At 49.5% G+C, this 26,949-nt stretch overlaps 1 protein-coding gene across 1 annotated transcript; it reads left to right on the top strand.

Moving 5' to 3' along the window:
* The first annotated feature begins 4,874 nt into the window (after window positions 1-4,874).
* MLANA (melan-A) lies at window positions 4,875-25,139 on the top strand. The gene is made up of 5 exons (XM_029055882.2): window positions 4,875-5,237; window positions 9,785-9,886; window positions 20,181-20,277; window positions 21,874-21,990; window positions 24,831-25,139. The coding sequence occupies exons 2-5, from the start codon at window positions 9,810-9,812 to the stop codon at window positions 24,897-24,899; spliced, it is 360 nt and encodes a 119-aa protein (XP_028911715.1). The 5' UTR covers window positions 4,875-5,237; window positions 9,785-9,809; the 3' UTR covers window positions 24,900-25,139.
* The last annotated feature ends 1,810 nt before the right edge of the window (window positions 25,140-26,949 follow it).

Raw genomic sequence — 26,949 nt, 5'->3', positions numbered from 1 at the left:
TTCTCTTCTTCTGGTCCAGGTACTTGTCGGATCCTCTGGCTTGACTACCGACTGCGATAACCTCCTCCAAGACCTCCCGGCCTCCAGCCTGTGTCCCCTCCAAGTCCATACTCCACTCTGCTGCCCGGATCGTTTTTTTTCTGGAAACCTTCGATGATTAGCCTTTCCTCTCGCATCAAGAAGAAACTCCTCGCAGCTTATTTAAAGGCAGTCGATCAGCTCTCTTCCTCGTATTTATCCACTCTCTTTCCCCACCATACTTCAGCTTACAGCCTTCGTTCCCCTCAAGTTAGCCTACTCGATGGACTTCACTCTCATTTCTCATTCATTCATTCATTCATTCAATAGTATTTATTGAGCGCTTACTATGTGCAGAGCACTGTACTAAGCGCTTGGAATGAACAAGTCGGCAACAGATAGAAACAGTCCCTGCCGTTTGACGGGCTTACGGTCTAATCGGGGGAGACGGACAGACAAGAACAATGGCGATAAATAGAGTCAAGGGGAAGAACATCTCGTAAAAACAATGGCAACTAAATAGAATCGAGGCGATGTACATTTCATTAACAAAATAAATAGGGTAATGAAAATATATACAGTTGAGCGGACGAGTACGTGCTGAGGGGATGGGAAGGGAGAGGGGGAGTAGCAGAGGGAAATGGGGGGAAAAGAGGGCTAAGCTGCGGAGAGGTGAAGGGGGGCTGGTAGAGGGAGTAGAGGGAGAAGAGGAGCTCAGTTTGGGAAGGCCTCTTGGAGGAGGTGAGTTTTAAGTAGGGTTTTGAAGAGGGGAAGAGAATCAGTTTGGCAAAAGTGAGGAGGGAGGGCATTCTGGGACCGCGGGAGGACGTGGCCCAGGGGTCGACGGCGGGATAAGCGAGACCGAGGGACGGTGAGGAGGTGGGCGGCGGAGTAGCGGAGCGTGCGGGGTGGGCGGTAGAGAGAAGGGAGGAGAGGTAGGAAGGGGCAAGGTGATGTAGAGCCTTGAAGCCTAGAGTGAGGAGTTCAGTGGTATCTGTTAAGCCCTCACTGTGTGCTGAGCACTGTACTAAGCGTTTGGGAGAGTCCAGGACCCTCCAAAAGGTCAGATCTTCCATGTGCAGAGTACCGAGAAGGTGCTCGATAAAAACTATTGATTGAATGATAAGAGCAACACGATAAGAAGAAGATGGAAAGGGAATGCCATTTTGGGTCAGACACAGGGTCCATCTAGCCTTGTATCCTGCCTTTAACCATGGCAACAGGATGCTTGGAAGAACCAAGTCATTATTTCCTTTTAGACGCAGGCACAGATGGAAATGAGAATACAAAAGAGAAGGTACATGAAGAGCTGTCTTTTTTCATATAGCCTTTACCAGCCAGAGCACTTATGTCAGGTTGTTCCTGTACTCACCGCATTTCAGCTGGACTCCTAAAGGGATTCAGTTGATTGGTTTAAAATTATAGTCTGTATTTTATGAGTGTCATGCAAGGTGCTTGCATTGCCAGTATACTTTATGAAGTGGACTCCGGCTTCCTCGGCAACAACATGCAAATTAATAACAAAATTAAAATGAAAAAATTTGCATTTAGAGCCCAGGGTTCAGGCATTCTCTAATAGGATGGAAGGACTGCTTAAGACAGCACTTTTCTCTTCAAAGCATTTTATTAGCTACTGACAGATGAATCCTTTTCGTTTCTTTCCTTCAACCCCTCGCCCCACTCCCATCCCCTTCCCCAGCCAGGTAATATGACATTTTCATTTATGGATTAGTTAGATTTATATAGCACTGCTTCTCCCTGGAGAGCCCACAGTATTGTAAAGAGAGTGTGTTTAAACAAATAGCTTGCAAAGATCAAACACATGCAGATGCCTCAGAGCATAGGACAGCAGAGAAAGTGGGAAAACAGAGAACAAGAAGGGCTAGGAGAGGGAAAGAACCCCAGAGAAGCTATCCAAGAGGATGCAAGGATCATCGGTGGTCATCAGAAACTCCGCTGGACGTCCATCCACCTCCACATCAAACAGAAACTCCTTACTGTCAGCTCTAAAGCTCTCAATCACCTTGCCCCCTCCTATCTCACCTCGCTGCCCTCCCACTGCAAACCAGCCTGCACACTTCACTCCTCTAATGCCAAGCTCCTCACTGCATCTCCAACTCATCTATCTAGCCGCTGACCCCTCGCCCACTTCCTGCCTCTGACTGGAATGTCCTCCCTCTTCATACCCAAAAGACGGTTACTCTCCCCGCCTTCGAAGCCTTATTGAAGGAAAATTTCCTCCAAGAGGACTTCCCTGACTAAGCCCTCATTTCCTCTTTTTCCACTCTCTTGTGCGCTGCCCTGATTTGCTCCCTTTATTCACCTCTCCCTCAGCTCCACAGCACTTACCTACACATCCGTAACTTACTTATTCATATTAATGCCTGTTTCCCGCTCTAGACTGTGTGCTCGTTGTGAGCCGGGGATGTGTCAACCAACTCTGTCGTACTGGACTCTCCCAGGAGCTTAGCACGGTGCTAAACGCTGCACACTGAAAGCGCTCAATAAATGTCATTGATTGATTGAACATCATCCCAAAGAAAAAAAAATCACTGAGACTTCTCTCCACCCTCCCAACCCCAGCTCTTTCCAGACTCACCACAGGCTCAGTCAATCAATCAATCAATCAATCCTGTTTATTGCACACTCACTGGGTGCAGAGCACTGGACTAAGCACTTGGGAGAGTACCGTATAACGGAGTAGATAGACGCGTTCCCTGCCCGCAATGAACTTGCAGTCTCATTCTTTCCCCTCTTATCTTCAATGTTTTATCTACCTGGACCCACGAGGTATGGGGGCAAAGGGTGGAGGTGAAGGGGGTGACAGCAGCGATTTTTCTGGTTTTGCCACTTAAGTACCATCAAGCCCGAAGAATTAAACATTTCATACCTTCATTTTCTTCTCCATTTACATCGCGTACACGTTCCAAAAGTAGTCTCATCTGTCAACAAGTGGAACTGCGAAGACAGGTTTTGCTACTGAATCAACCAATCAATAGTATTTATAGAGCACCTATCCTGTGCGGAACACTGTACTAAGTGCTTGGAAGAGTACCACAGAGTTAGTAGATGTGATCCCTGCCTTCAAGCAAGTTTACAGTCTAGTAGGGGAAATGGGTGAGTATAAAGATGTGCGCGTCAGTGTCATGGGCAAAGGAGAAATAAATCAGAGAAAGCCTCCTGGAGGTGATGCGATTCCAGAAGGATTTCAAAAATGAGGGAAGGTGAGGTCTGTCAGATATGAAGAGGGAAGCATTTCCAAGCAAGACTCAGGATGTGAGCAAGAGGCCGGTGACGGGAAAGAGGAGAACAAGGCACAGTGAGGAGGTCGGCCTGAGAGGAACGAAAAGTGCAAGATGGGTGTAGTGAGAGAAGAGAAAGGATAAGTGCAGATCGAGTGCTTTAAAACCAACGGTCAGGAATTTCTGCTTGAATCAACAGGATCTGGTGGCAGACTGACTACGGGGCTTGAAAAAGAGAGGGAGAAGAGGAGGATCGTGTCAAAGTTACAGGCTCAAGAGGTGGGGAGGAGGGTGGTGCTGTGTACGCTGATGGGAAAGTCTGGGGGAGGAGAGGATTCAGGAGGGAACGTGAGGCAGTCTGAAGTGTTCAGCGTGAAGTAAGTGGCTGAACAATTCCAGTTGATGTGCTTGAACTGGAACCCACGGATAACCCATTCAAGCTGCCTGTGGCTCCATTCCCAGGTTGGGCCCTTTGTGGGCTGAGGCAGAGCAGTATGTGATTTCACCAGATGGGGCAGGGGGGACGAGGGTGAGCCATTCTCAAACTCCTCTCTCCTGGCCCGCCAGGGCGGCCATTGATGGCCCTCCTGTATTCAGAACAAGGAGACGCATGTAACGTCACCCCAGTTTGGCCGGGCAGGAAGTGCAACGTGATAACAGTACAACTACCATTTTGTATAATCCTGGCCACTTCTCCAGTGGCCACGATAAAAGCAGCGTGGCCAATTGGCTAGAGCGCTGGCCTGGGAGTCAGAAGATGTGGGTTCTTATCCCGGCTCTGCTACTTGTCCGCTGGGTGACCTTGGGCAGGTCGCTCCACTTCTCTGTGCCTCAGTCACCTCGCCCGTAAAATGGGGATTAAGACCATGAGCCTCTTGGGCGACATGGACTGTGTCCAGCTTGAGGTATCTACCTCGGCCTGGCACAGAGTTAGCGCTTAACAGATATCATAAAAAAAATGCCATTGTTAGAGGAGCCCTTTGCTGCAGTCAGCTCTGACTTGCACAGCAATTTTGTTTCTTAACTTGCCCCACACTTCCCCTTTTCCTGCCATCTCCACTCTCCCTGTCCTCCACTCCAACCCTTTTTGGTACACTACTCCATTTTCAAACGTGTTCCCCACCCCACCCCCACTCTCTGCAGGGGAGACGCCTTCACCCCTGCTCCCAACCAGCCCCACATTACTGAACCTATCTGCTTTTTTTTAAAGCCCCACCCTCCCCGTTGGGCCTATCTTCATCAGCCGCTCTCTTTCCCCTCTTCTCTCCTGTCCCACCTTGTGGCTTGCCGGGGGGGGGGGGGGGGGCGGTCTGAGGGAGAGGCCAAACACAGTACTGATGGGGCAGGAGTGTGGGGCTTGCTTTTAGGAAAAAATAAAAAAGGACAGGGGTTTGGGGAGTGGGGTGGCGGGGTCCAGCTAGGAGCAAATTGTTGAGGGGTGAGATATCTCCCCAAAGCCGCAGGGACAGGAACGGGGATGAACAGGATGTGGTTTGATATCTCCCCAAAGCCGCAGGGACAGGAACGGGGATGAACAGGATGTGGTTTTTTTTCCAAAAAAGAAGTTTTCAAAGGGTTTGGGCTTCTTAAAGCTCCCCTGTGTTGGGTAGGCTGGGGTACGAGGACCATGACGTCCCATTGACAGTCCAGAGAAGAATTTCAGGAGAGTACTTGATTGGAAACTCGGGGGAGCGTGAGCCTTGTAAAATAGTTAGGGGAGGCAAAGGACGGATAGAAAGGTCTATAGGGCTGTGGTGAAGAAGGGAGATGGTCAGAGAAAGAAAAGCAGTGGAAAGGCAAAAGTAACCCTCACTTGGCTCCTTTCACGCCAATTAGAGCGATCACGGGCTGCACCACCAGGAATCCAAACCCGTGATAGTCATGGGACTAAAGACCAGAAAAGAACTAGATTAAGAAAGGGAGGACGGATTACCACACACCGCCAGTTAACCAACGGAGTGCACATCTGCAAGAAAGGTAAGTGTCTTGCCTCATCGCTTGCCCGAGGTTTTCCTCCGACGCTAGATTTGAGAAGATGGATATGGGCCTTGCAGAACTTCCTCGGTCTTTCCTCCCGTGGCCTTGCCTGGTGGCGTAGGTTCTCTTCTGCATGGCCATTTCTCTCACAACCTTTCACTTTGAAGATGCTGCTTACTGGCAAAACTTTCCCTTTCTCATTTGGTGACCGGATTTGATCCCTTTATTCCCCTCCTTCCCTGCAAGCCCCACAAGCACTTATGTACAGATCTGTAATTTACGTATGTCGATGTCTGTCTCCCTCCCCCACCCCGAACTGTAGGCTGGCTGTAGGCGGGGAATGTGTCTACCAACTCTATTATACTGCACTCTTCCAAATGCTTAATACAGTGCTCTGCTCACAGTCCTGTCTTATGCCGTCGAGTCGACTCCGACTCGCAGCGAGGGATGGACACGTCTCTCCCAGAACGCCCCACCTCTATCTGCAATCGTCCCGGTTGTGGATCCGTAGAATTTCTCTGTCAAAATCCGAAAGCGGTTTGCCATTGCCTCCTTCGGTCCAGTAAACTTGAGTCTCCGTCCTTGACTCTCTCCCACGCCGCTGCTGCCCGGCACGGGTGACTTTTGACTTGTAGCAGATGGCCTTCCACTCGTTAGCCCCTGCCCAGGCTAGGAAGGAAACGGGTAGGCCTCTTCTTGATTCTCCCTCCCCGTGGCCGAGACCGTTAGAGTACCGGACCCTCTTCCGGTGCGACCCTGAGAGGGGGCTGCTCATAGTGAGCGCTCAGTGAATAAGATCGATAGGCTTCAATGGGCCAAGCAGAGTAAAGGGACTGAGGGAATGATCTGGATAATTCAGGATTAGCACCACTTCTGCCTTAATTATCTGGGTCACTCAGACCGACGCCGCTGCTTTGCCGACGGAGACCGCTCCCATCTGCATCTTGCGCCATTCAAAAGACAAGTGTCTCTTTGTTCAGGAGGGAGCACGTTTTTTCATTGTAACAGGAATGTACTCTACCTCACATAGCTAGGTTGGTAGTGCAGGTTTAGCAGTGCAATTGAGTACCATTAATATTTATTCAATTTAGCGCATTGTCTTTCGAACAATGGTTTCTAGGATTCAGCATCATGCTACCCAGTGGAGATTTACAAGTAGAACTGGATAATTGTTTTTCAGCTGAGATGGAGAAACTAGGTTTCAAATGCTCAGATAAACTGATTCACATTGGTCGATTTCTTGTTTCGAAACCCCTTCCCTCTGATTAAGACATTGTAAAAAACTTTCTGCATCCGTCTGATCATTGAAGAGTACCGGCCCTCACGTGGTCAAAGGAAAGAGAAGGAAAATGCCTGAGAGAGAGAAGGGGGGGTGGGGGAAAGCTTGAATTGTTCTGCTGGCTCTGCAGATGAGTGTTGAAAGGTGCAGGCCCCTCACATGACCACATTTCCCACCCTGAGCTCTGCCAGCTCTCAGGTTTAACCCGTCATTAGCCTGGGTGCTGTGAAAGAGCCCCTTTTCAGGTACAGGAATGAGCTTACAAGACCGGGAAAGAGAAGCATTAAATTTGGGGTGACTCTGCTAATGAGCTATGTGGTGAGGTCTGGCATTTGCCAAGGGCCCAGCCCCCCAGGACTTCCCCCAATTTCATTTTCACAGCGTGACACAGCTAGAGCCCCTCAGCTGGGTAATAACAGAGAACGCTAAGTAGGGAGATGGGAGCAAGCAGGGGAGGCCGAAGCGGGTATTTCCCTTGAGCAAAGTCTTAAGGTGGCCGTGAGGGCAAGTGGCCGATGGCCGGTTTCTGGTGATCATTTGCAGTTTTCATCCTCAGTGACTTAAAAGATCATTCCGTAAACCTCCACGTTGGTATTCTTTCCAGTGTGTTCTATTATTTGAATCTCAAACTTTGGCTATCATCCTGCTTGGGAAGCTGGTTCGCCCATGATTCCCGGGGCCTTCGCGGAGCAGTGGACTGGGTCCTGGGTGGAGTTTCTAATTCCACATTTTCCTTTGGATCGTTCTAAATGCAGAAAGGCCAATTTAGGTCTTAGAGGTAAATCAGCCGGTGTTATGGGGCTAAGCAATCCCAATTTCGACCTTGTAGTGCAAGAGTTTCAAAGCATGACGTCACTGCGTGCCAAGTACTGTATTAGGAGCTTGGGAGCGTACATTATAATATAGGAATGTTATTTATTAAGTGCTTACTGTGTGCAGAGCACTGTACTAAGCACCAGGATAGTAATGATAATTATGGTATTTGTTAAGCGCTTACTATATGCCAGGTACCGTACGAAGCGCTGGGGTGGATAGAAGCAAATCGGGGTGGACGCAGTCCCCGTCCCACATGGGGCTCGCAGTCCCAATCCCCATTTTACAGATGAGGTAACTGAAGCACGGAGAAGTGAAGTGACTCGCCCAAAGTCACACAGCAGACAAGTGGCGGAGCCAGGGTTAGAACCCGTGACCTTCTGACTCCCAGGCCTGGGCTCTATCCATTACGCCAGAGCCTAGAGATATGAATTAGATTCAGTCCCTGCCCTTGGGTAGTTTATAATCTTGGGGGTTTGAAGAGCTAAAGGATCTGTCCCAATTTGGGGTTTATTTCAACTCTGCTTGGAAATTCAGAGTTTGCTGGATCCTGCAATGAAGGAAAACCAAAGCATTGCTAAGGTGAAAACAACGGCTTTGAGCCCCCACAGCTGGAAAGCCCTGGCGGCCTTGGCTCCATTTCCCCCTTGGGGCCAACGCCAATGAGCGACCCCATCCAAGCGCTCAGTATGGTGCTCGGCACACGGTAAGCACTTAATAAATACCAGTCATAATAATAATAATAATGACGACGGTATTTGTTAAGCGCTTACTATGCGCAGAGCACCGTTCTAAGCGCTGGAGGGGGATACAAGGTGATCGGGTTGACCCAAGTGGGGCTCACAGTCTTCATCCCCATTTTACAGATGAGGGAACCGAGGCACCGAGAAGTGAAGCGCCTCGCCCAAAGTCACGCAGCTGACAGGCGGCAGAGCCGAGGATTAGAACCCACGACCTCTGGCTCCCAAGGCCGGGCTCTTTCCACTGAGTCACGCAGTGGATCCTTTATTTCACCGCTTTGATCCATTTGCTTAGAAAGGTCTACTGGGCGGCGATACGTATCTGTCGCGTATTTGGGTGACACGAGCCCTAGCTTTCTGCCACTACAGCCAGGGCCCCGTATCTTTAAAACTGAAAGCTGCCAACCCTAGTCTTATGGATTTAGGGGTGGACTTTATCAGTCCCAGTAGAATTGAGACGTCCCTTAGCCGATCACAACCTCTTTCTCTCTCCTCCTTACCTTCCTGCCTCATCCCTGCAGGAAGGAAACCCTCAGGACAGATCTGTTCCCCAGGGGCAGGCATGATGACCTGGAAAGCACCTCAGGTTTCAAGTAAGCCCTGAAGCAAGACGGTGGGATTTAAGACTAATAAAGATAATAATAACGGTGGTATTTGTTAAGCGCTTACTAGGTGCAAAGCTGGGGGGGGATACAAGGCGATCAGGTTGTCCCGCGTGGGGCTCACAGTCTTAATCCCCATTTTACAGATGAGGGAACCGAGGCACAGAGAAATGAAGTGACTCGCCCCCAGTCACGCAGCTGGCAAGCGGCGGAGCCGGGGCTCAGAACCCACGACCCCTGGCTCCCAAGCCCGGGCTCTTTCCACTGAACCACGCTGCTTCTCTCTGAGCCACGCTGCTTGCGTCAGGAGCCGGAATTTCCTCCCGTGACAGTTCACTGCAATTCGCAACCGATGAAAACCTGGGTGCGTGGGGAAATGAGAGGGGGAAGCAGCACGGCCTGGTGGAAAGAACACAGGCCTGGAAGTCGGAAGACCCGCGTCCTAATCCTGGCTCCGCCGCTGGTCTGTCGGGTGACTGGGGCAAGTCACTTAACATCTCTGTGACTCAGTTTCTTCACCTGTAAAATGGAGATTAAATCCTACTCCCTCCTACTTAGCCTGCGCGCCTCATACGGGACAGGGTCTGTGTCCAACCTGATTTCCTTGAAACCACTCCAGCATTTAGAACAGTGCTTGACACAGAGTAAGCGCTTAACAAGTACCATAATATGAATCGTTATTACCAAATGTGACGAGTGCTGGGACCTCAAGTAGCTTACAGTCCCGTGATGGGAAAGTTAGGCGGAGCAGAAGATTTGGAGGGAAGATGAGGAATTCAGTTTGGGACATGTTGAACTTGTCACCGGAACCATTGAGATACCCATGTAGGGATGCCCCGGAGGCAAGAGGAAAGTACCATACGGAGAAGGAGAGAGGTCAGGGCTAGTGAGGTAGATTTGCAAGTCAACAGCCCAGAGACCGTAGAGAAGCCGCGTGGCCTAGTGGAACTGATAATGGGCCTGGGAGTTAGAGGACCTCATTCCGGCTCTGCCATCTGGCTGCTGTGTGACCTTGGGCAAGTCCCTTAACTTCTCTGGGCCTCAGTTTCCTCAGCGGGGGGAACCCTAATGTTACCTACTTTCATTCAAACCTAATGTCACCTTTCTTGTCAGGTTCCCTAGAGTCTGATCCCACAAGATGCCAGCCGGAAATTCCTACTTCTCAGATGGCTACCTCAAGAGAAAGAAGGGATATTCCTATATTACGCCCGAAGAGTAAGCTTAAAACTAACCTAAACTCAAGCGTCTAACGGCATTTTGGCAGTGTGCGTGTGTGTGTGTGTTTGTGTGTGTGTGTGGGGGGGCATCTCAACTTTACTTATCGATCCAAGACCATGGGTACATTATAACAAGAAGGACAATTTCCCTAGTGAGTCGTCACGGGGCTGGGTCACGTGAGAGATGTGAAACTCCGATCGGTCACAGTGCTGTTCGGTTATGTTCCGAATCAAAGGGCTATTTTCAGCATCCCGTGACCTCCCTTGCCTCCCTAAGCCTGTCAAACAGGCTTGGGCTAACTCTGGAGAGTCGCAAATTCTGGATCCTTCTTCTTCCTAGCTAGGTCTGCTTTCATCATCCTCGACAAGAAGAAGCATTACTGGGAACCTACTCCAACTCTATAACTTCACAGAATCACAGCCACCTAAAGGTGTTCTGGGTAGTTGGCTTGAAGTGGCTCTGGCCATTTTGAAACGGGAGTCACTTTGAAGTCCTTCTTCAAAGCACTTGGCTCATGACACCAAAGCTCCTGCCTTCAGGAAGATCTCTAAGAAGGGGGCTCTTGTTTCTGTCTCACCACGCGTGATTTCTGGTAAAATCCAAAGATAGGACAGAGACTCCCTGAATAGTTTGGAGGCTCCAGTCAGCTGAATGAATTTTTTTAAAACTGCAGCTCCAGATATTTTTTCTTTTTATCAAGAAGCCACATGCCTGCTGTGTGACCTTAGGCAAGTGAACTCCCCTGGGCCTCAGTTTTCTCATCTGTAAAATGGGGACTCAATACTTGTTCTCCCTCCCCCTTAGACTATGAGCCCCGTGTGGGACAGGGACTGTGGCTGACCTGACCGATCACGTTGTATCCACCCCAGCGCTTAATACAGTGCTTGACACGTAGCAAGCGCTTAACCAATGCCACTATTCAAATGACAAGAAGCCGCAGGTACCATTAACTCTAACGGCTCTATACCATCCAAATGCCTCTATTTCTGGCAAGATCCACGTTAGTCTTAGGAGGAGGGTAAAAACTTAAGAAAAATCATCCAGGATATTCGTATGTTCCGAGTCCAGCGACCACGGGATTCCGTCATCACTTAAATGTTGAACGGAGACCAGGCTCAGTAAATTTGCTGATGAAACTAACTTGGGCAGGGTTGAAGTTGAATAGCTGAGAAATCTAAGAAGGGGATTTAGCTGCCTTCCAGCCCAAGACCACTGAGAGCTGAACAAGAGAAAGTAATCTTAAATTAAAGCAGAAGAGGCTTCAGCTGGACATACAGAACTGCAGGATTACAGTGGTGCTAAAACACTGGCATGAGTTGCCAAGGGAAGTTCGTAAGGTTAATAATAATAAATGTGGTTATTTCTTAAGCCCTTACTAGGGGTCAGGCACTGTACTAAGCACTGGGGCAGATACAAGACAATCAGGTCCCACACGAGGCTTACAGTTTACAGTCTACGTAGGAGGGGCACAGGTCCTGAATCCCCATTTTGCAGGGGAGGGAACTGAGGCACAGAGAAGTTCATTCATTCATTCATTCGATCGTATTTCTCGAGTGCTTACTGTGTGTGGATCACTGTACTAAGTGCTTGGGAGAGTACAATATGCCAGTAAACAGACCCCTTCCCCGGCCGGAAGGGAAGTGACTTGCCCAAGGCCGCATAACAGGCAAATGGCGCAGGTGGGACCAGAGCTCGGCTCCTCTGACTCCCAGGCCTGAAATCTCGCCACTAGGCCATGCTGCTTCTCAGTGGTGATGTCTTTATCCCTGAAATTCTTAATACAAGGCGTAGACCCCCAGCTGCCCGAATGATGTAGTTATTCACTTGCCTTGAAGCAGGGAGCTGGCTAGACCTGATGTAGTCTGTCTAAGGTTTCTCTCGGCTCTCATTTTATGATTAGAACAGAAATACCCTAAAGGACTCCCTCCCCGTCCCCCCACCCTCCACATATACACCTTGTTGTCTATGTAAACACAATGAGGACAAAGCCCTGAAGCTTTTCAAAGTCCTTGTTTTCCCTAGCAACACAACACTCGACCTAGATCAAAAACCATTCTCTTTAGAGAATGGGCAGGGAGAGGGAATCGAGAAGGGAAGGGAGCAAAATAAAAGGCAAGCCCTCCAGAGCTCTTACCACAAATCAGAGCCCCACTCTCACATGGAGAGGTTTTCCCTCTTACCTCCAATTTTCCCCTTCTCTTTGCTTAGTACGGTGTTCTGCACACAGGAAGCGCTTTAAAAATAAGATTGCTACTACCACAGACTCTCTATTAAGGAGTTTTCCCTACTGCTGACATTAAGACCTTCAGGCTTTTAGACGTTTCTCGATCCTCCTCCCAGATAGGCCCATTTATTTCTTACCCCAATTCAGACAAGATGAAATTTCAAGTCTCCTTTAGGTTGGTATTAGGCACTCTCCTATCTGCTATGCGGTAACGAGACGTCCTCGAACGCGGAGTCCTTACGTGCGTAATTATAGCCTACCGCTGTTACGCGTCTCTGACCGACTATAGTGAATAGAGCATTAGGGCAGAAATGAGCCTGGAAGGTTGAAGCCGTCAAAAAAGCTGGCCATAGGGGTATCGGAGGAGTGGCCTCAGATATCTTGGAGGAGAGCGGCGAATGGCTCGGAGGCTGAGGATCAAGTCTCCCTGTTTTCAGTCAATCACACTTCATTCCCTATCCTCACCTTAATTCTTCTCCAGCCCTTCGTATTTCAGGGAGCCTTACGGTCCCTGCCGATCTTGCCGTGGCGGCTGCTGCTGCTAGCTCTCTGTGGGCAGGGAACGTGCCTGCCAACTCGGTTACGTTGTACTCTCCCAAGCGCTCAGTACAGTGGTCTGCACAGAGTAAGCGCTCAGTAAATACGACTGATCGATCCAACTTGATTCAAGCGCTTGAGTGATTCAAGTGCTTCGTGTAGGCAGGTCAATCAATCGATCGTATTTACTGAGCGCTTACCGCAGCCAGAGCAATGTACTAAGCGCTTGGGAGAGTACAATACAACAGAGTTGGTAGACACATTCCTTGCCCACCACGAGCTTACGGTCTAGAGGGGGAGATGACAGTCTAGAAGTCGTGCCTTACCCTACCCGAGATTCTGATGCCCACTGTGGCCTCCCCCTGAGTAATGCCTCAGGAGGTGGGGGTGGTAAAGATTCACTTCAGATGAAACCGAACTCGAATTCTGCTACCTGCTATCTTCTTGGCACAGAGCTACTTGATGCCTTCCCAATCTCTTGGAAACTGCCCTTTTTCCTAGGAAATCGGTTTGTAATTGTTAAACAAGTCAAGGGCACTGGCAGTTCAAGATGATGAAGGCTTTTGCCGAGTGGAGATGCTGGTGCAAAGAGGAGAGGTTGAGGAACATTAGGGACTGGGGGGCTTTTGAGGAGAAGCGGAACGGATAGGTCTCTACCCGAGGCCAAAATGACACCTGGCTGCTGGCACTAAAAAGGAAAAAATGATAGAATGCTTTTAAAACAGCGCAGAGAAGCCGGTGAGTAGGAAAACCTGGGCCCGAGACAGGAGGGAGGTGGTTCCGGGACAGGATGGAGCTGGAGAAAATTCAATGGGGCACTCGAGCTCGATGAGGAGGGCCCATTCGACTTCCCATCAAATGGGGAGATTGGCAGATGAGAGGAAACGTACAGAACATACAGAGCCAAAATATCTGCATACTTTTGGGGCCTCTAGACCTACTTTAGGGTGATTATAAATGCTCGTCTGTGAAAAGAGTTGATTGGGTCAGCCGATTTATTTCAGGTATCGGGTATACAGCAACGGGGCTTTCTTTCAAAAGCATTCCCAAGTCTCTTCCACAAGGCGCCACCCCAAATTTTATTCAAAGCCTCTTACACGGAATACGCCTAAAAACGGCCGTGGGTGAAAGTGGTTGTCATTTATCTCCCTCAAGAACAGAGTTGTAGGACTTTCTTTTGAGAGGATCCCCAAGTGTGTAACCACGAGGCATCTAACGAAGCTTCGTTTCAGAATAAATGTAACTCTTGCTGCTTGTGGAGGACACCAATTTAAAGTGGGTGAATGCACGAAGCCTCAAAACTGGCGAGGCTCTTGATACAATCGGCGATGATGGAGGAAAGAAGACCAGTGGGATACGATGCTTGCTGAGCTGTAAACTCTAAAGGAAATTCTGGGGAGGGCGGATGTGGTGCTGCATTTGAGGGGTGGAATTGTACATTCCAAGTGCTTAGTACAGTGCCCTGCACATAGTAAGGGCTCAATAAATACTACTGAATGAATGAATGAACGAATAAGCAGCAATAACATAAAAATCTTACCAAGCAAGAAGAGGAGGATGAAATTCCTGTGGGGAGAAATTCCATGTTGAAAAAAAACCCGACAACCCAAAAATATTGTAGTAAAATGATATTATAGACCAGGGAGGGAAAGGTGAACAGGAAATGCTGACTGAAATTGGGGAAGCTGCAAAATTCAGGTCAGTAATAATAATTCTCACAGGGAAAAACTGAATAACTCATCCGGAGGAAAAGCGGAAGCAAAGTTTGCGGGGAGGTTAGATTATCTTTCTGGAACAACTAGCCTAGAAGAGCACTATATGGACTTACCCCATGATAAAACCGGGTCACATTCCTGTAAAACGTGGTTATGTCATGGGGTATGTTGGCCCATAGACTTACATGTAAATAGTCAGTTCTATTCCAGAACCAGCCCCGACACGACAGCTGAGGCCTACGGGATCTTACCGTCTATAGCATCATCTTTGAAAATGAAGGGCCGCTATATGTGTGTATATATACATACATATATATATATATATATGTATATATACACACACACACACACACACACATATATTCAGGTAAGTAGGTAGGCACCACAGGTAAGCACTACAGCAGCAGTCAGAGCCATGATAAATAGCCCAGCACCTGGTCTTGATGGCATACTCGTCGAGACTTAGAATCATGGAAGGACACTCTGCTTAAACACATAAACCTGTCCTCAATGCATGGAAAATGGAGCTGCCACATGATCTCAAAGATGTCACTGTCACCGCCATCTTCAAGAAGAAAGGGGAAAGATCAGATTGTGGCCGTTACGAGGGCATCTATCTCCCTCCTCTCCATTGCCGGCCGGATCCTAGCCAGAGCATTCCTGGAAGATCAGCTACTGAAGGATATCACTGGTCAAAAGCTTCAGTAATCACAGCGGACGGAGCCTTTGCAGCACATCGGATATAAGAAAAGTGTCAGGAACACCACCAGGACCTGTACACCGCTTTCACGGTCCTTGACCAAACCATTCGACCCTATTGGTCGACCTGGACTCTGGAAATTGCTCAGAAGCAGCATGGCCCAGTGGAAAGAGCAGTGGCCAAGGAGTCAGAAGGACCTGGGTTCTAATCATCACTTATCTGCACTGTCACCTTGGGCAAGTCACTCTGACCTCACTATGCCTCAGTTACCTCATCTGTAAAATGAGGATTAAATCGTCCTCCCTCCAGTTTAGACCGTGAGCTTCACGTGGGACAGGGTCTGTGTCCGAACTAATGATCTTTCATCTACCCTGGCACTCAGTACAGGGCCTGGAACATAGGAAGCGTTTAACAAGTAGTAGTCAAAAAATGTGGCTGCCCTGGAAAGTTCATCAGGGTTCTGAGAACGGTGTCCAACTTGATGATCTTGTATCTACCCCAGTGCTTAGTAGGGCGCTTGGCGCACGGCACTCAACGAATGCCATTATCGCTGATACGTACAATTACTATTTCATGAGGGTACGGCTGGCCGGATCCAGCCCAGAGTGCCCTGCCTGAGCCATTCTCCTCTTCCAATGGATCAGCAGGGATGTTCATTCATCCATTCGCTCATTCCATCACATTTATTGAGCCCTTACCACGTGCAAAGCACTGTACTAAGCACTTGGGAGAGTATGAGCAGTAGCAGTGGGGCTGGTCCTGTTCCGCTCGTTCTATGCAGCCGTGCTACAGGATAATAATTATGGTCTTTGGTTAAGCGCTTACTCTGTGCCAGGCGCTGTATTAAGCGCTGGATGCCACAAGCGACCTAAACGCAGGTGTTAGAATCCACTTCCTCTCCTCTGGGAAACTCTTCCAACTCAACCAACCACCAGGCACCCTCCCCAGCACTAGAGACAGTCATTCAAGAATCGCTTTGGCAGATGACTGCGCCCTCGAGGCACCCCCGGGAGGCGACATGCAAATCATTGCGAACCACTTTGTCAAATCAGTCAAGCGTTGCGGGCTGATGATCGGCCTAAAAAAATCGAGGTGATGCTTCAGCCCGCACCAAGAAAATCAAATACCACCTCCGATAATCTATATTGGCAACGGAGAGCTAATCGCTGGCCCAGGATTCGGTTACTTAGGCAGCGCGCTGACCAACAAATGACAAGGAAGTAGTAAATCAAATCAGGAAGACTAACACATCCTTTAGGAGACTGTTACACGGAGTGTTGTGGCAGTGTGTTGTTATTGGGTTTCAGCCCAAACTAAAGGACTACAGAGGTGTCCAAATCTTCTCCATGACTGAGAGACCTGACTTTCTTTTTTTTTTATTGGTATTTGTTAAGCGCTTACCACGTGTCAAATGCTCTTCTAGGCACGGGGGTAGATGCAAGTGAATTAGGTTGGACATAGTCCCTGTCCCGCAGTCAAAGGAGGATGGAGAACAGAACTGCAGCACAGAGAAGTTACGCTTGCCCAAGGTCACGCAGAAAGCCGAGATTAGAACCCAGGTCCTCTGACTCTCAGGTCCAAGCTCTTTCCACTGCCGTGCTGCTTCCTCCAGGCAGTACGTCGACGGGCTACGCTCAACCTAAAATGGCAAGACGGGACCGCAACCAACCAAGTCTCAGAACGAGGTCAGTCTCCCCGCATCGAAGCTTTGCTCACTTCAGTTCAGCTGCAGTGCAGGAGACGAATGAGGAGAACGGCCATCACCAGGGTATCGAAACAGCTGCTGATTGGAGAGTTGAAATTGGGAACCTGAAAGAGAGGAAGACGGAGGAAACGTTCAAAGACGCAGTAAATAAAGCCTTGGACAACGCCGCATCTCAGCTGAAAACCGGGAGTCCACCGCCACAGGTAGACCAGTGTGGCGCAATGCGGTTAAGGAAGGAGCAGCTCTATTTGAACAGGAGCTTCGTAAGGATCAAGAGGCCAGAAGGCTTTGCAGCAACAAATGGCAGCCTAGCGACGGCCGGCGTCGGTGTGTGCACAGTGTGGTTGGGACTTGGGGGTGGTCCCGCATTCCCCTTTCCAGCCGCACACGCACCCATAGGTTAACTTGACTGACAGTGGCGTCTTCTTCAACACGTTGGACTGATAACCATATAGGTAAGTGAAATTGCACCGCAAATCGCTCCCCATTCCTTACTTCCTTAATCTCTCCCACCCCCTGCCTTCTCATGCTCCCAATAGCTTTTCTGCCATCCCTTTCCTCCACCCTAAACTTGCCTACCAAACCACAGTCTTCCCCTTTCCTGTGCTCTGGTGGGGGGTTTTTTTTCCTCTTTTCAAACTTACCATAGTGACAGCTGCTGCTCCAAGACGGCAGCCAGCTACCCTACTCCCCCGCCCAACCTTTCCTCTTCCCACCTTCAGTCCCGTGTCCTTACCCCGGCCAAACCCAAGGGAGCCAGAATATGGGCAGAAGGAAGGATAGGGAAGCAGCGGGGTCCTGTGGAATAGACCACAGGCCTGGGAGTCAGAAGACCTGGGTTCTCATCCCGGCTCTGCCGCTTACCTGCCGTGCGACCTTGGGCAATACCTTCACTTCTCTGGGCCTCGGTTTCTTCACCTGCACAGTGGAGATTAAATACCTGCTCTCCCTCCAATTTAGACTCTGTGGGACATGTGATAATAATAATAACAATAATACTAATAATTAGTGGTATTTGTTAAGTGCTTACTATGTGCAGGTGCGCTACTAAGCACTTCAGTAGATAATAATAATAATAATGTTGGTATTTGTTAAGCGCCTACTATGTGCCGAGCACTGTTCTAAGCACTGGGGTAGATACAGACTAATCAGGTTGTCCCACGTGAGGCTCACAGTCTTAATCCCTATTTTACAGATGAGGGAACTGAGGCCCAGAGAAGTGAAGTGACTTGCCCACAGTCACACAGCTGACAAGTGGCAGAGCCAGCATTCGAACCCATGACCTCTGACTCCCAAGCCCGGGATCTTTCCACTGAGCCATGCTGAGATATCTGGTGATCGGGTTGGACACGGTCCCTGGCCCATATAGGGCTCGCGGTCTTAATCCCCATTTTACAGATGAGGCACGGAGAAGTGAAGTGACTTACCCAAGGTCACACAGCAGACAAGTGGCAGAGCCGGGATTAGAATCCAGGTCCTTCTGACTCCCGGGCCCGTGCGCTGACAGGGACTGTGTCCAACCATAAGTTTCTATCTACCCCAGCACTTTCGATCTTGCTTGGCATTTAGTAAGTACTTAAAAACCATTATTAGTAGTAGTAGTAGTAGTCTTGAGAGCATCTTGGGAGCGGATTGTATGACCTTCCTTCCTTCTCCCATCCTGCTCTAGCCTTTCCCTGTTCCCATGAGTTTGGCTAAGGTGGGGAGGTGGAACCACAAGCGGGAAAGAGGAGAGAGTGGTGGTGGCTAGGAGCCTGTTCATTTGGCTTGCCGCGGCCGCTGCCTTTAGGTTGTATCAGCGGCCACTGGTGTTATTTGGGTTAGTTTAAAAGAAAAGGAGAAAATTTCTGAATTGAGGTAAGGAGATTGTCCCAGTCGGGGAGAAGGGGGTACAGGTCCAAGGTGGAGAGGTGACGAGAAACTGCCTGGGAACTGGGGTGAGTGGGGAGGGAGCCAGACAGTGAGAGGTAGGTTCGGAGAGGGAATCGGCTTGCCTGCGGCAATGGGGAGTAACGTCATTGGCGGAGCTTACACGTGCTGGAGCAAATGGGCAAATAACGTAGAATACCTCTGACGGCTACCCATGTCATGGGGAGGTCATAACCCTAGAGCACTAATCCTGGATTTTATTGTGTAGTGGAACTGAAGGAGGAGGTATATGTGGGAAGAACCACTTTGCAACAGCGAGCTACCTTGATTTTTTCCTCCAGCTGAGAGATACGGTACAGAAAGCAGAAGTTTCCTCTCTCCCTTCTTCCCTCTGTCCTGGCAGCTGGGAGACGGTGGGCGTGGCATGGGCCTGGGAGTCAGAGGACCTGGATTCTCATCCCAGCTCCACCACTGCCTGCTGTGTGACTTTAAGCAAGCCACTTGACTTCTCTGTGCCTCAGTTCTCTGTGACTCAATTGCAAAATGGGAATTCAATACCTCTGCTCCCGCCTACTTAGACTGTGAGTCCCATGTGGGACAGGGACTGTGTCCACCTTGATTAACTTGTATCTACCCCAGCGCTCAGAACAGTGTTTGACATAGAAAGCACTTGGTAAATATCATCAAAAAAGGGAAACAGGAGGGACGGGAGAGAGGAGAGAAGTTGGAATGGAGGGGAAGAGAGGAGAGGAGGAATAGGAAAAGGAGAGAGAGGTCAGACTGCAGACGATGATAATAATTACTATTATTCTTCTTATTATGGTGTTTGTTAAGCACTTACTATGTGCCAGGCACTGTACTAAGCACTGAGGTGGATACAAGCTAATCTGAGAGGCAGGGAGAGACAAAAGGAGAGGAAATACAAAAATATCAGGAACAGTTCATGTCTCTCAGCTAGTTTTCAATATTTTTTTCCCAGTCTTCTTCCTCTGCCACATGGTTTCTCATCCAGCCCTGGACCATTCTAATTTGAGAAGCGGCGTGGCCTATTGACAGAGCGTGGGTCTGGGAGCCAGAAGGACCTGGGTTCTAATCCCAGCTCCGCCACCTGTCTGCTCTGTGACCCCGGACAAGTCGCTTCACTTCTCTGGGCCTCAGTTACCTCATCCGTAAGGTGGGGATTAAGATAGCGAACCCCATGTGGGACATGTCCAACCTGATCAGCTTGTATCTACTCAGCACTCAGTACAGTGCCTGGCACACAGTAAGCATTTAACAAATACCTTAAAGAGATCGTCCACGGGTCCAACGCAAACAGTTCGGAAATGTCTGGATAAGACTTTAGAAGCTCAGGATGGACAGAAGAGCCCTCGAAATTGAAGTGGCCTGGTATGGGAGGGGGTAGACAGGTGTATATCGTTTGGAAATACTCACACGTCGAGTTGCTGGTGGACTGCCGACAAGCAGAGAAGGGCTTCCCATCTGTTTTATAAACAACAAGTTGAAGTATGAGCAAAATGAATTTTCATCTTTTGGGACAGGGCTGCGGGACTTGGCATCCTGGTGGTCATTCTGGGGCTTCTCCTCTTGATCGGCTGCTGGTATTACAGAAGGCGCAACGGCTACAAGATCCTGAAGGTAAGCAGCCAAACACATGCCTCTACTCAACACAGAGGGAACTGACGATACAGTTTTCCAAAGGAAGGTACAAACTAAGACAGGCTCGTTGGTGACCCTGCCCCCCGAGCCAAGGAACGCTCCAGCGAGTCAAAGCGTTCTCCACCACGAGTAACATCAAAAACAGCCACTCTGTTTCCGAGAAGCCTCAGGATCGAGGCTCGTCCCTCGCCGAGACTCCATCATCACTTCAAATATTCATTCAAACGTATTTATTGAGCACTTTCTGTGTGCAGAGCACTTCAGTAAGCGCTGGGGAGAGTACGATACAACAACAATAACGATGATGATGATGATGATGATGATGATGGTATTTGTTAAGCGCTTACTATGTGCCAAGCACCCTTCTAAGCGCTGGGGTAGATACGAGGCAAATCAGGTTGTCCCACGTGGGGCACACAGTCATAATCCCCATTTTACAGATGAGGTAACTGAGGTACGGAGGAGTTAAGCGACTTGCCCGAAGTCACACAGCTGACAAGTGGTGGAGCCTCTGATTCCCACCCCCGGGTTCTTTCCCCAAAGCCACGCCGCTTCCCGTGTCTGCGGTAAACAGACACGTTCCCTGCCCACAGTGAGTTTACAGTCTCGGAGGGCTGGGGGGGGAGGCAGACATTAATATAAAAATAAATAAATTACACCTATGTACATAAGTATTATCACATTAAAGTAGACGCTTTCCTGGTCCACAATACATAAGACAAAAATCAAAGGTGGGGATAAGAAGGATCGATCAATCAATCATTCAGTGGTATTTACTGAGCACTTACTGCATGAAGAGCACTGCAATAGGCACTAGGGAAAATATAATAGAGTTGGTAGATGTGTCCCCCGCTCACATAAACTTACAGACATTAAAATAATCAATCATATTTATTGAGCACTTACCGGATGCGGTGCACTGGACTTAAGTGCTGGGGAGAGTACTTGGGCAAGTCACTTCACTCCTCTGTGCCTGTTACCTCATCTGTAAAATTCATTCAGTTCTCTTTACTGAGCACTTACTGTGTGCAGAGCGCTGTACTGAGCGCTTGATGGGGCGCGAGACTGTGAGCCCCACGGGGGGCAGGGACCCTGTCCAACCTGATTTGCTTGTATCCGCCCCAGCGCTTAGTACAGTGCCCGGCACACAGGAAGTGCTTAACAGATATAACAGATTTGGTACGGAGTGAAGTGGCTGCTTCATAGCAACTTCTATCAGAGGGAAAGGGAGCGTGCCTACCGACACTATTGTATTATACTTTCCCCAGCGCTTATCGCAACGCCCTGTTCAGTAACCACCACCGACTGATCGACGGACTGAGAGGAGATGGGGAAAGGGAGAGGAAGAAGAGATGGGTAGAGGGAGAGGAGAAACTTGGGCCCTGCAGCGGAAACACCCCACAGCAAGTCACTGACAGACCTGCACAAAATCCTCAAATACTGATTCCCGCTCCTGACCGTTAGACCACAGCGTCTCCACAGCGAGCATCAAATCAGTCACCCTTCAACCTTCGGATCTTCTTTTTCATTTGGCCGCTTCTCCGATTACATAACTCCACCTTATTTACATTTCAGTACAAAAGCCTTCAAGCTGGCACCGGGAGTGCTCTGATGGGAAGATATCACAGTGAGGAAGGTGCTCCCTTGGACTGCAAAATGCCCTTTCCAGAAAATGGCAGCCATAGCTCCGTGGTATGTTGAAGTCCTAGATTTTGTTGTTTTATAGTAGCATAATTTTTTTTTAGCTTAAATTAGGGTAAAATAAACGAGAAATAAAATAATAATAAAACAAACGGTAAAAAAACCCAAAAAACCAGAAACATTCACCTGAGCCCAAAACTTCTGACACTCTATTCTCCAGGCCACAGGGAGAGTTTCAGTTCCTGAAACAAGAACTCCAGAATAGCAGATTTTAAGCAGAGGATTTTTACGCTGCTTGTCACTTTCCCCCCAATTTTGTAGTGGAAAAGTGTTGGCCTTTTTCCACTGGCGTAGAGTCTCGCCTAAGGAGGACAAAAACAACAAAAAAAATCACTTTAGTTTGTTTTACTATTTCCAGGCGTACTTTTTTTAATGCTGCTACTTGACAGGTTCAGATGGCTCTGCTACTCTGTTGCCCACCTCCCCATTTGTTGCACTTCCTGCCCCAAGCGGGGGACATGACCGGCAGGTACTAGAATCAATTCTCGGTCCCGATGTGTCAAGACTTGGGTTTATCCGTCATCCCCGATTGGAGATCCCATCACCAATCATCATCGTCCACAGAGCGGAGCACGCCCATCAGTTCTGGCGTGGCATTTTTTGTAAACAAAATACTCTATTTCCTCACACGGTTCCCTCCACTGACTTTTGAAGGAGGAAAAAAAAATATTACCTTTTAAAGCAGCAGTAATTGTGAGGCTGGGGTAGGGAGACGAGAGGAGAGGGTCAGAATGTGCAAATGATGCAAATATAGGCTCACACCTGGGAGATTCTTCAATCAATTGAGTACTTACCGTGTGCAGAGCACCGTAGGAAGGGCTCTGGAGAGTTCAATCTAATACAGTTGGTAGACACGATCCCTGCCCATAAGGAACTTACAAGGTCACAGCTTACAACAGACTCTCCTCTACCTGACACGCGGGAGTCGTGCGGCTGGTTCCCCGTGGCGCTCTGCTCTCAGCTCGCACCAGCTAAGAATCCGGTTAGAGAGAATCAAGGGAGGGCTTGTGCTCTCTGTTGATGTAGATTCGTCTCTACCTTTACCCCTTGACTGCCTTCAACACCGTAGAACGGTCTGTTCTCCCGGAAGACGCCATCTAAGCTTGGTTTTGCCGACACTGTTCTCTCCCGGCTCTTCTCTTACTTTTCCGGCCGTTCCTTCTCGGTCTCTTCCCCTGGCTCTTCCTCCGCCCCCCGCTCGCTATCTGTGAATGTCCCTCAGGGTTCTGTTCTGGGTCCTCTTCTTGCCTAACTTTATACGCACTTCCTTGAGGAGAAAAGCCATGGCTTCAACTACTATCTCTATGCAGATGATTCCCCGGGGTTCCTTCACTAGTCCCGGTCCCTCTCCCTCTCTGAATTCTTGTATTTCTTCCTGCCTCCAGGGCATCTCTACCCGGACATCCCACCGATAACTCAAGTTTAATAGGTCCGAAACTGCACTGATCATCTTCCCTCCCAAATCTCTCCCCCCTCATTTTCCCATCACAGTTGGCCACACCGCCATCCTCCGCGTCTCTCAAGCCTGCCACCTAGGCATTATCTTTGACTTCTCCCTCTCTTTCAATCCTCATATTCAGTCCGTTGCCTTATCCCGCTGGTCCTTCCTCTCCAACCTTCCCAAGACCCACCCCTTCCTTCCTATCCAAGCAACCACCACTCCGGTCCAGCCGCTCGTCGTATTCCGGCTCGAACACCGCATCGGCCTCCTTTGCCGATATCCCCGCCTCTTCGTCTCTCCGCTCTCCGGTCAGTCCGTACTTCACTCTGGTGCCTGGATTATTTTTCTAAAACAACGTTCTACACATATCTCCCCGCTCCTCAGAAACCTCCAGAGGTTGCCCGTTCCTCTCAGCGTCAAGCAGAAACTCCCATCCACTGGGCTTAAAAGCAATTCAGTTAACTGTCTGTCTCCTACTCATCCACTCCCTTCTCCCGTTATACCCCAGTTCACACTCTTCATCCCTCCAGAGCTAATTTACTGGCTGTGGCTCATTCTAGCGGCTCGTACCGGTGACCTTTTGCTCACATCCTCCCCCCAGCCCGGAACTTCCTCCCCTTTCATCTTTGACAGTCCACAGCTCTCCCCATCTTCAAAGCCTTTCTGAAATCGCATTTCCTGCAGGAGCCCTCTCTGGATGAATTTCTAATCTCTCCTGCTTATATCCTCTCAACTGCCACTTGGGCGCTTGCTCACCGCATAAGCATTCAAATACTCTCAACTTTCCAGGGCGCATCGTACACATCCATTACACGAACACTAACTTGTAGACACGTCTCCTTTTCTTTACTTATTTTTATGAGAAGCAGCAGAGAAGCAGGGGATAGAGCACGGGTCTGAGGGTCGGAAAGATCTGGGTTCTAATCCGGCCTCCGCCACCTGTCTGCCGTGCCACCTTGGGAAAGTCGCTTCACATCTCTGTGCCTCAGTTCCCCCATCCGTAAAATGGGGATTGAGACTGGGAGCCAACCTGATTGGCTCGTACCTACCCCACTGCGTAGAACAGCGCTTGACACACAGTAAGCGCTTAACAAATACCATCGTCATCATCATCATTATTAATTTTAGTGTCCGTCGCTCGAGGGAGATTGTGAGCTCCTGGTGGACAGGGATCGCGTCTACTAAGACCCTGCTGTACACCCTTGAGCACTTATTTCAGTGCTCTGCGCACAGCCGAGTGCTCAAGAAATAGTCTTCGTCGATCTGTGAAATGCGTTTCCGGAAGATGGGCCTAAGGCCTTAGAATCCTCGGTCCGACATTAGCGAGCGTCCCCCGACCCACGTGTATCCGTTCGGTTGAGCAAATTCTCTTCCGCTTCTGATCTCACAGGTGCCTGACGCACCGCCGGCCTATGAGAAGGTCATCTCTGAGCGAGCTCCACCAGCCTATTCGCCTTGAAGCCCAGCGGAGGTTAATTTCATATTCTCGCTTTTGCTAAGGTTTAGACCGTCGGTCGAGCCGTCTCTGAACCTGAAAGACGGCCGTGTGTCGAAAGCTAACGTTCCGCCTCTGTAGCCTGCACTAGTCAAGTACAGTATGCTTAGTGACGCAGTATGGAGTGCCATATTTGCTCCTGATTTTCTACAGGCTCTCTGTTGTCAAGAATATCATCCGTGCCAATAAACGGTTGATGATAACCACGGCTTACTCCAGTTTATATGGTTTACGGCGAGACCTCCCCTAGACTGTGAGCTCGTTGTGGGCAGGCGGTGTCACTGTTTATCGTTGTACTGTACTTCCCCAAGTGCTTAGTACAGTGCTCTGCACCCAGTAAACGCTCAATAGATATGAAAGAACGAACGACAGACAAGCGGCAGAGCCGGAATTAGAACCCAGCCGCTTCTGACTCCCAGGCCCATGCTCTATCCACTAGGACGTGCTGCTTCTCGGTGGTATGATGGGTTGGTGGTGGTGTTCGTTAAGGGTTTCAGTGATTCATTTAGTAGGACGGAGAACTTCAGAAATTCCTCCTTCATTCTGGCCCATAACCCCGAGAAGGAGTGAGGCTCAGTGGATCGAGTAAAGGCTTGGGAGTCGGGAGGACCTGGATTCTAATCGCGGCTCCGCCACCCGTCAGCTGTGTGACCTCGGGCGAGTCACTTCACTTCTCCATGCCTCGGTTACCTCATCTGTAGAATGGGGAGTCATACTGGGAGCCCCATGTGGGACAGGGACTGGGTCCAACCCGATTTGCTTGTATTCGTTCATTCATTCATCCGGTCGTATTTATTGAGCGCCTACTGCGTGCGGAGAACTGTACTAAGCGCTTGGAAAGAACAATTCAGCAACAGAGACAATCCTTGCCCACAACGGGCCTATAGTCTAGAAGTCGGGGGAGACAGATATCAAAACAAGTAAACAGGCATCAATATAAATAGAATTACAGATCTAGACACACCAAAACAAGTAAACAGGCATTACTACAAAGAGAATTTGAGATATGTACATATATACGCAAGTGCTGTGGGGTGGGGGAGGGGGGTAGAGCAAAGGGAGCGAGTCAGGGCGATGGGGAAGCGGGGGGGAGCTGAGGAAAAGGGGGGCTTAGTCTGGGAAGGTCCCTTGGAGGAGGTGAGCCTTCAGAAGGGCTTTGAAGGGAGGAAGTGTGGTTGTCTGGCGGATTTGCGGAGGGAGGGATTTGCGGAGGGAGGGCGTTCCAGGCCCGAGGTAGGACGCGGGCCAGGGGTTGACGGCGAGACAGGTGAGAACGAGGCACGGTGAGGAGGCGAGCGGTGGCGGAGGAGCGGAGCGTGCGGGCTGGGCTGGGGAAGGAGAGAAGGGAGGTGAGGCAAGAAGGGGGCAAGGGGATGGACAGCTTCGAAGCCAATAGTGAGGAGTTTTTGCTGGATACGGGGATTTTTGAAAAGAGGGGTGACGTGCCCGGAACATTTCCGTAGAAGCAGCGGAGTATCCACTCCGGCGCTCAGGACAGTGCCTGCCACATAGTAAGCGCTTAACAGATGCCATAAAAAGCCATCCTCCTCTATGTAGCAATCCCTTAGAGACCGGCATTCAGTGTGTAAACAAAGTTCCACGCTCTGCGAGGGGAACACTGCAATAGCGAACCACCTTGCACACCCAGACTGCATTTTGGGAGAGAGAAAAACCTACTCGATTCAGCCTACTCGGGCAAACTGACAGCAGCAGAAAAACCATCGCTTTCTGTAACAGGGGCTAGTGCCTCAGACCGGATTGCGTTACGCAGTAGAGCCTCGGGACTGAATAATCATCATCATAATCATAATTGTGGTATTTGTTAAGCACCGTACTAAGCACTGGGGTAGATACAAGATAATCAGGTCCCACAAGGGGCTCACAGTCCAAGTCGGAGGGAGAAGAGGTATTGAATCCCCATTTTGCAGATGAGGGAACCGAGGCCCGGAGAACTTAAATGATCTGCCCAAGGTCACACAGCAGGTACGTGGCAGAGACGGATCAGAATCCAGGT

Source organism: Ornithorhynchus anatinus, chromosome X5 (genome assembly GCF_004115215.2).
Source record: "Ornithorhynchus anatinus isolate Pmale09 chromosome X5, mOrnAna1.pri.v4, whole genome shotgun sequence".
Taxonomy (NCBI): domain Eukaryota; kingdom Metazoa; phylum Chordata; class Mammalia; order Monotremata; family Ornithorhynchidae; genus Ornithorhynchus; species Ornithorhynchus anatinus.
This window is presented reverse-complemented; position numbering and strand designations above follow the sequence as displayed.

Bases quoted from the DNA above. Each gene is read 5' to 3' on its own strand.
- MLANA (XM_029055882.2), top strand. From the start codon at position 9,810: ATGCCAGCCGGAAATTCCTACTTCTCAGATGGCTACCTCAAGAGAAAG. The intron at 9,887-20,180 runs GTAAGCTTAAAA...CTTTTGGGACAG, and splicing joins TCCTATATTACGCCCGAAGA to GGCTGCGGGACTTGGCATCC. The intron at 21,991-24,830 runs GTATGTTGAAGT...CTGATCTCACAG, and splicing joins ATGGCAGCCATAGCTCCGTG to GTGCCTGACGCACCGCCGGC.